This window comes from Coregonus lavaretus (genome assembly GCF_964263955.1).
Source record: "Coregonus lavaretus genome assembly, contig: HAP1_SCAFFOLD_57, whole genome shotgun sequence".
Classification (NCBI taxonomy): Eukaryota; Metazoa; Chordata; class Actinopteri; order Salmoniformes; family Salmonidae; genus Coregonus; species Coregonus lavaretus.
In genome coordinates this window covers 2,953,760-2,967,306 of record NW_028160194.1, presented here as the reverse complement: position 1 = coordinate 2,967,306, position 13,547 = coordinate 2,953,760, and the positions used below count along the sequence as shown (strand labels likewise).

At 40.1% G+C, this 13,547-nt stretch overlaps 1 protein-coding gene across 1 annotated transcript; it reads right to left on the bottom strand.

The window, feature by feature from the left end:
- Positions 1 to 8,341: 8,341 nt before the first annotated feature.
- Positions 8,342 to 10,029, bottom strand: LOC311122042 (uncharacterized protein; the record flags this gene model as incomplete). Its single annotated transcript, XM_084196459.1, has 3 exons — positions 8,342 to 9,519; positions 9,759 to 9,867; positions 9,955 to 10,029. The coding sequence occupies 3 exons, from the start codon at positions 10,027 to 10,029 to the stop codon at positions 8,576 to 8,578; spliced, it is 1,128 nt and encodes a 375-aa protein (XP_084052585.1). The 3' UTR covers positions 8,342 to 8,575.
- Positions 10,030 to 13,547: the final 3,518 nt, after the last annotated feature.

The window sequence follows — 13,547 nt, the reverse complement described above, 5'->3', positions numbered from 1 at the left end:
GCAACCTGCTCCAGAGCCACACAACCAAGCATACATGGCAATATAATCGGGAGTGGATGGACAGTAAAATATTATTTTACCAGTTGATGAAAAGATGGAAATTCTGTACTACTCCCATAATATTTTGTCAGGCCGGTCTCCTCTCTTAATGGCATTTCTTGGCCAGTAGCAACACAGGACCTGCAGGATATGAGACACTGTTTAAAGTGAACTATTTATCCATCTCTTTGCCTAAAAAGGGTAAACCATTTAACTGATCAACTCACCCCATCTCTCTTCTCCACCCACTGCTCTGGTACAACTTCAACATTGTTCTCTTTTACTAAATGTACAACATAATAATGCTGTATGCCCTGTGCAGAAAAACAAAACACCAATTCCACACTGTTCAGTCTCTTGATTTACCAGCCAAGATAGTTTGCATAACTAATACAGCTTGAGAACTTGGCTGTAGCTAAATGGGGCTTGCTACAGGCTGTGCAAGATGGTAAGCACAACACGAGTGCACCCGTCACAGCCATAGTAGCCAGAATACATCTTTATGCATTTTACCATGGCTTTTGCAGGTGCATCACATGTTACAGAACAAACTTTCACTTGCAGTGTCTCCCCACTTAAAGCCGGTCTGCATCAACTCTTTAAGCTCCAGCAAAGTGTCATTGAGGAATTCCAGGGAGCTTGGTTTCCATGATGCCATTGCAAGTGACAGAGGAAACACTGTGGGTGGTGATAGATTGATAGAGCACAAAAGTGGCCATAACGACATATTGGTACTTTTGAACAAAGGGAGACCATCCAGATTAAGGGATATTTCTAAAAGATTCAAATCTCCAACCACTGATTTAGGATAGATGCTTAGATGTTTCACTAACTCCACCTTCACTTTAAATCTGACAAACTCCACATTAGACTTGACTTCAACAAAAACATTGGTCGTTTCTAGGAGAGTTCTAGCAGTGGAAGGCAAATCTGGGTGACCATTAGACTGCAGCATCTTCAGAAGTGCATCAACAACATTGTGTTTCACTTGGAAATCACTTATCCAGGTTGCCAGGTCCTCTCTGAAGGTAGAATCTTTTTCAACATCATCATTGTCAGAGTCAGTTTTCTCCTGAATTGCACAACCAGCATTGGCTTCAGTCTCTGAATCTATGTCACTGTGTGATGGCAGTCTTGGCTTAGTACCACCTACTGTCTGGAGTTCACCATCTGACTCTTCGTCAGTGTGTGTTGGCAGTCTTGGAGGAGTACCTTCCACTGCCTCAACTTCACTGTCTGACTCTTCCTCAGCGTGTGTTGGCAGTCTTGGAGGAGTACCTTCCACTGCCTCAACTTCACTGTCTGACTCTTCATCAGCATGTGTTGGCAGTCTTGGAGGAGTACCACCTACTGCCTGGAGTTCACCATCTGACTCAATTTTCCTCTCAGATTCAGTAGAACTGGTATCTTCACTCTTGGTGTCAGACTGGCTGATGAGACTAGATCCACTTTCATTGTCATTGTCTTCCTTCTCTGCCCTTTTGTTCTTAAGGTTGGTTTTCTCCCTTGACGATTTAGTCCAGATTCTATTGTATTCTCTCTTTCTTGAAGTACTCGACATCCGTGTTACACCAGAGGATTTAACAGTCTGAAAATGATTAAACAATGATATGACAATGGCTCTACACATACAGTACAAAATGAAATTGGACTGCCTTACTTGTCCATTTAAAATGAATAACCAGTTAGACAACACATAGGTTTACCTTTTTTGAAGACATTTTCAATCTTTAGAACACTAAGTAAAGAAATGGAAAGAACATTAATCTCTTCTACCCAAGACGTTATCCATAATATCCATCTTTAATCAGAACTTAAATGAGGAAAGAGATGACTACAGCTTCTCAGGCTATCGTGACACTGCAAGGCATTTGAATAATGTTGGTGTTATAGAACGGATAAATTGCACTTCTTATTATCTGGATTGTTTAAATTTAGTCAGCCCTTTAGTAAAAATGTATCAAGCCGTAGCATGCATTATATATTTTTACGTGCTTATGCTAGTAATAGACCAATGTTGTTCTTCATCAGGACCTAAGAACACGATTACTCAACCCTGTAACACAGGCTGTGGTTACACGCGGCACTATCCAAGTAACGTAGCTAGGCTAAACTATCTATTAGCCAACTGGCTAATTAGCTAACTGACTGGCAAGCTTCCTCGCTAGTTAGATAGCCTGACATCATCAACATGTCTTTATCTGGGGAGATGGGAGTACACTAAGTTACTTGGTTTAAATAGTACACGCCGGATAACTTACCTTTCGTAAAAACTTCCAAGAGGTGAACTGTGTTCGGTCAGTTGGAGTCAATGGCGTCTTCGCTGTTCAGCTGTGTTGTTTCACTTTTACCAATTAGTACGGTAGGTGTTTCTTTCTGGCTCCAGCCTCAGTATTGTTAGTTGCCACACCCACTTCTATATTTGCAATGACGGATAATGGAGTCAAAAGGAATATTCAGGATGAACCGTCGTCAGGCCACCACTACTGCTAGCTGCTTTATAATGATTTGTAAAAATTATTATTAGTGTTATAGGCTACATTCATAAATTAATATAATAAAAAAATATTATTTGTAGGTATCGTTCCCTCTTCCATAGGCCTATACTGAGGTCAAAATTACATTATTAATTTCCATACATTTATTACATCGGTAGAATTATGGAAAAATATATTGCGGAGGGGAAGAGCTGGATCCACTTCCTTTACTCAAAGCACAAGTATGCTGGCCCCAATATCTTGGGATCTAAAGTACTTATTTAGAACCTAACAAATGTTCCTACACACTTAGAAAGACAACGTTACAAGTGTACCACCACTTGACTTACAGACGACGTTACAAAATGCATTGAAATCTTTCTGATTGTAACGTTATATGAAGACAAAAACCATAGCTCTAAATGTAACGTTATGAAATGCTCCTAGGATATCTCCAAAATAACATGATATTCAGAACCTTTCATGGACTACCAAGGAATGTTTTTAAAGGTCCCATGATGTCCGTATAGCGACCAGCATGGACGGCTTGTTCAATAGGGCGATATGGGCGACGCACTGCCAAACGGGAAAAGGAAGGGATTTTTTTTCTAATCAATTATATCACGGCAACAGCATTTATCAGTGTTCACGTCTGATCTGCCAGCCACTAAATGTCAAATCAGGCTAAAGTCGTGCTTCAAATGGCCCCGCCCGTTTTTTGGGCGATTTCAGTCAGGTTGAATATCGCCCAGAAGTCTCTCATAGCCTGTCATGTAAAATCTATTTTTTTCACATTTCAAAGCTTTCAATACATTCTCTATGGGTGTCTGTGTGCATGCACTTACGCGCTTTCGTCATACGTGACGTAACGTTGAACGTAACTAAGACAATGGCGGCTACCAGCGTCTATGTTGCGACCTGCAGTGTGGCGTTATTTTATGTTTTTAATTTGTAGACTTAGTTTACAAACATTCTGCAAACATTCTGCTTTGGACTGATCTTCGGTTTTGGACTGATCTTGTTGATCGTGTACATACCCGCTACGAACGGACTAAATAATGAAAACGCTGCTGGCAGCGGAATCCCAATACAGCTGGGAGACTTGACTGGATGACAGAGTCCCGGACAGAGAGGTGGAGCCGGCCACCTTCACCCTGGTCAGAGCGGACCGCGATCCTGGTAAGAGAGCGACTCTGTACCCCGACATTGAACTGCTTTCTGTGTCATTGAACCTTACTATTGTTGATAAAACAAGTTTACTGGAGAACGGAGAAAAAGTAGAGACTTTTGGACAAGGTGGATAATTGTATAATATAAGGCAGTTTATTCAGAGGTAAAGATATCTGGAATCGCGTGCACGGACCCGTTCGTCAAACTCGTAGGGAGTTTATCAGAAGAGCCCCTAAACATTGTGTGCTGACATTTTATACAATAAAATGAAGTAGGTTGAATCTAGTAGTTCTGATCTTCTGATTGGTCCTGATGAGTTGGGCGATGTCACCTCCAGGCTAGTGTCACTGTTGCATTGGCTCTGAGTCGGGTTCTCTGTCTTCAGATGTTCAGCCTAAGAGAAGAGGATTTGTGTGTGTGTGTGTGTGTGTTTGTTATCAGTGTGTGTGTGTGTGTGTGTGTTTGTTATCAGTGATGATGTGTGTGTGTGTGTGTGTGTGTGTGTTTATCAGTGATGATGTGTGTGTGTGTGTGTGTGTGTGTGTGTGTGTGTCCTCAGGGCAAGAACTCGTGAGTTGGAAGAACTGAGAGACCTATGGCGTGGGTGTTATCCTTAGCCACCTGCTGACAAGGCTGACAAGATAGGACTCTTGTTCATTTATTTGAATACAAAGGCCCAACACAAAATGGGTCATGCACAAGATTTTAGTCAGACCAAGCTATAACATGATATATTTACTACGACAGTACATTCAACCAAAAGCTAATATAACAAAGGCATCAGAGATTATTTATAATCTGTCACAGAAACTGGAATCCATCTCCCCAGATCAGTCAATAAATGCTTCTGGTATTGACTTATATGCTGCCCCTGTCTTCATGTTGTTGCTGGACATATCTTTTTTAAAATGTGTGTAGGTCACCTAAATCATCAGAAAAATTGCCCCTCCTGAGAATTTTTTCAGGAGCCGCCACTGGCGACCAGATATTTATAACCTCTATAATACTTATTAGAAACGTTATGAATGTGCCTGTAATGTCCCAAACAGGCTATGACATTCAGTACCTCTGGAAGACTTAAGGGGAATGTTACAAATGTCTCAGTTACGGTCCTTGTTACATGGGTTGTTGCGATTTTTGTGGGACTGGAGAACAATTTTACATTTACATTTTATGCCAGGAAAGTAAAATAACGTTATTACCTGGATTCCATGCTTTTAAAATGACTGCTATTCCTGAAAAGTATAGAACACTTTAGTTTCCGGTTCTTTTTGACTTTCTTTTTCGGTTGAACAGGTTTCAACCCTAGATTACAACACATGTAGAAAACTGCTGGACATTACATTCAGGCAGCTTCAAAATAGTAATGCAACCGTCAACTTCTCTCTCTCTCTAATGTATCCGCACTGTCTGCAGTGAAGTATGTTGATGTAAACGAACTCAGAAATCTCAAATAATTTGATTATTTATTAAATTATCTTGATGAAATTATGTACATTCAATCACGCAGACAAACCCAAAGTCTCTAGTTAGCTATGTGACTTGTAAAATAGTTTTTATCACGTTCTTCACTCACTCGGTTTGACACAAAAATAACACATAGCTAAAACCTTTACCAAACTTGATAATACCTTGACGTATTTGTGACCTAGCATGTTATGAAATGTTCTTTCTAAATTAGAAAGTTGAAACGTGCTATTACATAACTGTAGTAATACATTTGAAACGGACACAACAGCTATTGTCTTTACAGCACAGTTTTAGCGCTTTTTTCTTTATCTGAAGAATGGTGCCCGCCTGACCGCTGAGGTATAAGAGGTAGAGACTGTCTCCAAGATGGCCGACCGTTGTTTTCAACGTAATCTACTCACGTTCGCATCAGGCCAGGGTTCTGGTGGGGAAGTAGCCATCCTATGTACCTAGAGGAGACTGGCGGTAGGGTACTATGGGGTAACTAAGAACAATGTCTAATAGGCCCTTTTCACGATGACGTCATCTAACTTCCGCCTTTCCGCGTAGCAGGTTAACTTCACTTCCGTTCGCCCGTAACCTGTTTACGTATATGCAATGGTTTGTAACTTGCTAACGTTATTGTTAATTCATAATTGTTCACTGCCTTAGTTACTTAAAAGTGGGCTAACGTTAGCTAACAACAACTTAGTACCAGATACCGATAACGTTAAAAGGTAGCGTTACATTGCTGCCTGGCTGTAATGTAACAAGTTTACTTAGCTAGCTATCTAACCCTTTGTTAGGCAGTTAGTTTATTCATGAATGTATAGTAACTCACCTATTCAAATACTGTTGTGCATGATAGCTAGATAAATATTGATTCCTGGTCAAAGCTGAATGTTAATTTAGCTGTTTCTTTTCTCCCGGTGTCTGTATCGCAACAGTATCCCATCCAACACCGAAGCATGGCACAATCTTCGAGAAGATGCTATTGCAGTGTACCATTTTGTTCAAACAACAAACAGAAATTCCCGTATCTGAGTTTTCACGATTTCCCTGTTGATGGAGAAATACGTGCCCGTTGGGTGAGGGCGATCAGGAGAGATGAGGGACCAAGTTTTAAGATTCTTCGTGGGAGCACCTTTGTTTGCAGTCAGCACTTTCCCCCTGAGGATAGATACACATCGGCCAGTGGACGGATCCGTATTAAACAGGGATCAGTGCCGTCTAGATTCCACTGGAATGATTGGGGTAAGGATAGGTAGACAGCGTTAAACGTAATACTACTGTAATCCAATAATATATTACTTGTACAAAATGTTTAATAATTTAATCCTGATGCAATATAGCTGCTACATTTTGTCATTTTAGGGACTGAAAAGTGATTACCAAAATGTATCATGACAAGCATATGGTTAATTTCACACATATAGGAGGCGGCTCACAAGCTCGGGAGTCAGTTTACCAGCGAGCAAGAAAGCGTCTTGGTGTTGCTGTCCTGGATGATTCTGATCATGAGATGCCTGACAGCACAGAGGGTGCTTTGCCTGCAGTGACAAACGATCACGACTATGCCTGCCGTCCTTCTCCTGGTTAGTATTACAAATAAGAGTAACCATGTATCTGTTTGGCAAAAAAAGTAAAAGTATATGGCAGTTAAGTAAAAATACTATTTTATACTACGATTTGGAGTAACTGGTCTCTCTGTGAAAAGACTTGGCGTTTTAAACCTCATCCATCTTAGAAGCTTCTTCAGTTTTATTTATTGAAAATGGGATGGGATAGATGAGTAATAACTAACCTACCAACATGTATGCTTTTTCTTCCCCTTAAGGTAAACTGGACAGTGCTACTCAAAGAATTCGAGAGTTGGAGCTGCAAGTGTTGTCCCTAGAAATTGAGATCCAGCACCTGACAGTTAAGAAGCAGCATCCACTCCTTTTTAATTTTTGTGTCACAGATGAGGACTATCGCTACTACACACGATTCAGCTCAAAGGAGGTCTTCACTGTGTTTTGGGATTCTGTTTATCCCTCTGCTTCACGGCTTGTATACTGGTCTAAGGCACAGCAAACGGCACATGTGACACCTAGCCCTCACCGAAAACTTCCACTTATTGATGAACTATTTATGTTTCTGTGTCGTGTTGCAGCTGGGCTTCAGGAGAAAACCTTGTCTACCATCTTTGAGGTCAGCCTGTCCACAGTTAGCCGCATCATTTTAACATGGACTAGCTACCTTTACCAGGTTCTTGGCTCACTGCCGGTGTGGATGACAAGAGAGCAGGTGCAGGCCACAATGCCTGATAAGTTCAAGCTCTACTGCCCTCAGGTGAGAGTTATAGTAGACTGCACCGAGATCCGCTGTGAAACACCATCCTCCCTCTCACTACAGTCAGAAACCTTTTCGAGCTACAAAAATCACACCACCTTTAAAGGGCTGATTGGTGTAGCTCCATGTGGTGTTATCACATTTGTATCAAAGCTCTACACAGGCTCCATCTCCGACATGGAAATAACACGGAAATGTCAGATCTTGCATTTACTTCAGCCCGGAGATGAATTAATGGCGGACAAGGGTTTCCTGATCGAGAGGATGTTGTCAGAAGTGGGGGCAACACTCGTCATCCCTCCACTGAAAAAATCTCCTCAGCTCAGCAGGGAGGACACTCTTAAGACCCAGGCCATCGCCCGGCTGAGGATTTTAGTCGAGAGGGCCATACGGAGGGTGAAGGAGTACCATATCTGGGATGGGCTTGTTCCTCTTTCCACAGTGGGTTCAGTGAATCAGCTGTGGGCCATCTGCTGCCTCATGTCGAACTATCAGGGACCTCTTGACATTAAAGGAGACAAACCAGTCTGATGTTTTTGTCAACTGGAAGTTGTATATTTCCTGAGTAAGCTAGATGGGCTGTAAATAGAAGTACTTTTATATTACTGTATTGTATGTACAAAAAAATGTAAATATGAATTAACTTTGTTGGTAATTTAATTGATCTAATGTTATACTGTATGTTTTTGTTAAGGGTAATAACTTTTTCATAGCTATTAATGAACCTAATGTGATATATTGTAAAAATATCCAACTATTAACCATGTTATGTGCTTATGTGTCATGGCACTGATGGAACTATTAAATATATGTTTGCAAGCAACTGCTTCCAATCCTTTTTGATTTTGGTAAGAGCATTTACAACATCGCAATCCTTTTCAAAATTTGTATTTCAATACATAGATATACAGTATATAACACAATTAAGTTCATTTGCAGTTAAAGAAAAACATGTCGACATTTACATCACAATCCTTTTCAAAATGTGTGTTTCAGTACATAGGAGATATACAGTATATGACAAGTTAATTTGCAGTTAAAGAAAAAAATGTCAAAGGTTCACCTTCCACATTTACCTTAACACTATTTACACATAAAATTCTGCCTTATGTTTTATAACTTAAGAAGACATCCATGTAGATGTTATAATAGAAATGATCAAGCTTCTGTCGCATTGAGTGGATAATCTCCTCATCCCTAAAGATTCTCTCAACTGTGAAGTCAGTGCGGGTATCTGTAATGAAGTCACACCACTGAAGTCCGCTTAAGGCGAGTTGGCCTTGAACCTGATAGTAGTATTTGTGGCTCTTCTTAAGGCAGGCCTGGCCTTTAACTGTGATCAGGTGTTTAACTTGGGTAACATTTTCAACATCGCAACTCTTAACCTCAGCAAGACCAAATGGTGGTGCTTCTGTTGGGCAGAAGACTTTAGCATCCGGGCTGGCTGCAAGGTGAGGTGAATCAGGGTGGATGATGACCCCGCATTGTTTCAGAGAGACATCACAAAAATCAGAATATTGCCTCAGTATCTCAGGTTCCAGATCCAACCCTCTTCTCATAGCAGCTGTCTGAGGAGTTCCTCTCAGAATGCGGGTTGCCAAAGCCTTGGCAGACAACTCCCCACGAACATGGCATATTTCACGGAATCTGCTGGCTGTCAGTCGGGGTTTGCGTACCTGGCTCCACAGCTGGCATTCTGACTGCATTCTTGTTTCTGCTTCAATAGCAGCAGACATCTCCTCTGACACAATCAGGCTGTCCAAATGACATTGTTGTATGTAGTTGGGCTCAAAATCAATGGGAAATTTAAAGTTGTAACCTTCAATAGGCAACTGAGGAAACTCACTGGCACCAGGGTGTTTAATAATATCTCTACTTAATTCTAGAGGGCACTGGTAAGAAAGCACAGACCCAAATGGCACAGGGCCAAATTTAGAGTCCACCAAATTAAGGCCCTCAAGCCCGTGCAGCAATTTGCAAATCCCTGGTTGTGGACGGATGTCTTTCAGTTTCTCAGCACTGGCCATGACGTGAGGATCCGGAATAGGCCCTGGCATGAAAGTGAGATATGTCAAGTTTAGATTTCATTAAATGCCACCTTATCTTTTTCACTAAAAAAGACAACCACACTCATCCAGTCTCGTACATGCTTCTAATACAAATAAAAAAATATCCACTGAAAGTCTATATAAAAAGTAACAAATAATAATCACTTTTATGTTTGTATTATTTTAGAAATGCACTAAAGTCTTTGTGCTCTAGTACAGGCGGGGGCTCATTCAGACTCACCATCATAGGCTCGGTACAGTGTGCACTTCACACCAGCTCTGACACTTGTTTTTTTCTTAGCCGCTGGTTTACACACCGCCATATCATTGGTGGCCTCTGGTACAATTCCCTGTGATATAATAATGATGAACAATACATTGTCAAAAGTCAATACAAACTGCAAAGTTCTGCATCAGTGTAACAAATAATATCTGACCTGTGTCCTAGGCCGGTGCCAGATCTGCAGTGCGCTGGTGCATGACAGAGGCAATGGCACTGTCTTAAAGCCCATGGTAACATAGTGAGCACTTTGAAAAAGAAGTGCTACTATGTGATTACATAGTGCTTTCCCAGCAGAGCAGGAACATGACATGTGATTGAGTACCACAGGAACCTCTGCAGAGTCTAGTGTAACCTGTTCATAGAGACATAACAATTAGTGCTGTACTTACAAAACATTTTTTCTGCGTTTCATTATAAACTACTGTACACAATTTTCAAAACCCAATTTCTTTTTTTAATTAAGAAAAATTGGCTGTTCTGAAACCTTTGACAAGTAGTGCCAACACTTATCGAAAATTTGAACATTTTGAGTTATCACAGAATCTTTCCCAGTCTTTATTGCCGTCAACAACCCACATCGGTTTGTAAGAATTTCGTTGTGTATTAAGTTTAATGATACAAAATCAGAGCTCAGACTGAGAAACAAACTGATCCACAGTGGAACTTTGTGGAATCATTCTTATTAAATCTGCAACCGCAGCAAAACACAACAAAAAGAAAACTTATCTATCTTAACCTATCTTATCATAATGTTAGAGAACTGTTTATCTGAGAAACCTGAAGCCGATGAGCCTCCTCATTTTTCTTCATGGACCTGTAACATCGCCCTCTCACTGTCACCTCACCGTTAACTACACTTGAGACTGTTTCAATACAGTGATTGGGAGAAAGGGCGCAGCATTAGCCATTAATACATTACTGACTCTTATCTTACGGTCGATACAAACAGCAGTAATATTAAAAAGAGGCTGCAAAACAGAAACTCGTCAGCTCATAACCTTCGCTAGCATAGGGCTAATTTAAGCTAAATAAAGATAAACACGTACCTTCATAATCAAACAGGTAACCTTCAACGAAGAACTTGTAGCCTTTATCAAGCTTCGATCTTGAAGTAAGGGACCACTTGTCAGCAAGTCGTTCTACGTCGTTAAGTCGTATTGGTGGCAGATGTGAAAGGGACTGGGTGAACTCCATAATGATGTGCTACTAGCTAAGCGTTCCTAAGCGACACCGGATGTAAACATAACCTGCATCGCGGCAGAACGGAAGTTGTCTGACGTCACGTGAAAAGGGCCTATTGACTGGCCATCTCAGCGACAAATATGATTTGACATTTGTAAGTTTAGATTTGTTTGTTTATTATCACATATTTGTATTTGTAAAGGTAATATAAACACAACACATTTTATATGATCAGATATTTTTATTTTTAAACATAACACATTGAATTATTGAACAATTACACATTACACATTATTGAACAATTATATTTGATTTATTTTCTTATTAACTAGTAAACCTACACATTCTGAACAATTATAGTTTCAATCAGTGTATTGGTAGTTAGTTAACATGCTAACTGACTGATCAACAAACTTTTGTGTCTGTGCTCTCTATATTACTACTGTCCGATTCAGATAAGTCTGAGGCCGGTAACATCAACAGTGAGGACAAACCAAACCTGCCTCTCTCCTTCCACACTGAGTCCAAACCTACAGTCATTGGGTCCTGATTGTGACAGTGGAGCCCAGTTTGCATCGCAATATCCAGAGATGGCATCAGTGAAGCTGGAAGACTGCAGTCAAACACTGGAGCTGAATGTCAACATTAAAGATGAAGAAGAGGAGGAGAAGATTGGGAAATCTGTTTCTCAGGGTAAGAGGAGGTTCTATCTAATTCAGTTTGTTGGACATGATTTGGAAAGGCACACACCTGTCTATATAGAGTGCATTCGGAAAGTATTCAGACCCCTTGACTTTTTTGAGATTTTGTTACGTTAGAGCCTTATTGTAAAATAGATTAAATAGTTTTTTTCCCTCATCAATCTACTCACAATACCCCATAATGATAAAGCCAAAACTGGTTTTTGTTCAATTGTTGCAAAAACAACATCTGAACGATCACATTTACAAAATGTCTTTCTACTCTGCGAGTGTCTAAACCAGGGCTCTTCAATTCCGGTCCTGGAGTGCCGAAACACCTCTGTTTTTCATCCTCTCCTTCTAATCAGGGGCTAATTCAGACCTTGGACACCAGGTGAGTGCAATTAACTACTAAGTAGAAATAAAAAACAGAAGTGTTTCGACCCTCCAGGACCGGAATTGAAGAACCCTGGTCTAAGCCATGATCACCTTGATCTCATTCATCTCAGTCTCATTGCAAAATGTGTTTATTATAATACTAATGTAAATAATATATTTTTGTAGTTTTTAATACATTTGCAAAAATGTCTAAGAACTTCTTTTCACTTTTTCATTATGGGGTATTGTGTGTAGATTGATGAGGAATTGTTTTATTTAATTCATTTCAGAAGAAGGCTGTAATGTAACAAATTGTGGAAAAAATCAAGGGGTCTGAGTACTTTCCTAATGCACTGTACATATCCAAAAGTGGACCTAGAAGTTTGTCCTTAAATATCTATTGGGAGCCCATCTGGACCTTCCGCTTTACCTCCCTTCATATCGAAAATAGCATCAGATATTTCAACACCATCCAATTCCTTTTCCAGATCCAATTTAGTGTCTTCTGAAGTAGAGGGAAAATCAAGACCTGACTAGTTCAGTTCTCAGGAGATTCAGAGTTGTAAAGTGTGTTGTAGTAGGAAGCAAATGTTTGGTTTATTTCTACAGGATCCATTGATAATTGTCCTTGTAAATTATGAATTGCATTAAAGGCTGAATTTTACTTCTTAATGTGCCAGGCCAGCAATTTACCAGGTTTTTCACCTTGATCATAGGACTGTTTCAGCCTAGTTAAGCTGTTTGCAGCCTTTGAGGTGGGAAGTTCTTCATACTGAGCTTTAAGACCAAATCATTCCTTGTTTACTTCGACTGAGTTACCCAAAAAAGCTTCTCTCCAATTCTCTGATTTTGCTGTCCATCGCTCTCATTTTCTGATTTATTTGATTTTAAACTGGTAAAACGTATAATTTGCCCCCAAATATGTGCTTTGAAAGCCTCCCATCTGGTACTCGCTGAAGTTTGGTCAGTGTTCAATGTCAAATAAACATCTATATGCACTCCAACGTAATGTAAGAAGTCTGGGTCCTTTAACCATCTGGGATGCAAACGCCATCTAGAGGATCCTTTTTACTAGTTTTGTATCCCTATAGAATAATGACACAGGGGAATGGTCACTCAGAACAATACTATCATATCCATTTCCTGCTACATTGGGAAGCAAGAAACTAAAAAGTAGTCTACATGAGAATATGATTTAAATGTTGACGAGTAACATGAATTCTCCCTTTTACTCGGGTTCTGAGTCCTCCAAGGTTCACATAGATTTAAGTCCTGAATGAAATGCTGTAATTTCTTTCTACTCTGCGAGTGGGAAGTGTCTAAACCAGAGGAGCGATCTAGATGAGGATCAAGAGTGCAATTAAAGTCCCCTGCCATTAGGAATGGAGGCTATCAATAGAAATACATTCTCAAAGAATTTGGGATTATCATCATTAGGACCATAAACATTAACCAGATTAATATGCTCATTCAAAAGAGTTCCCTGTATCAAAATGTATCTACCAGC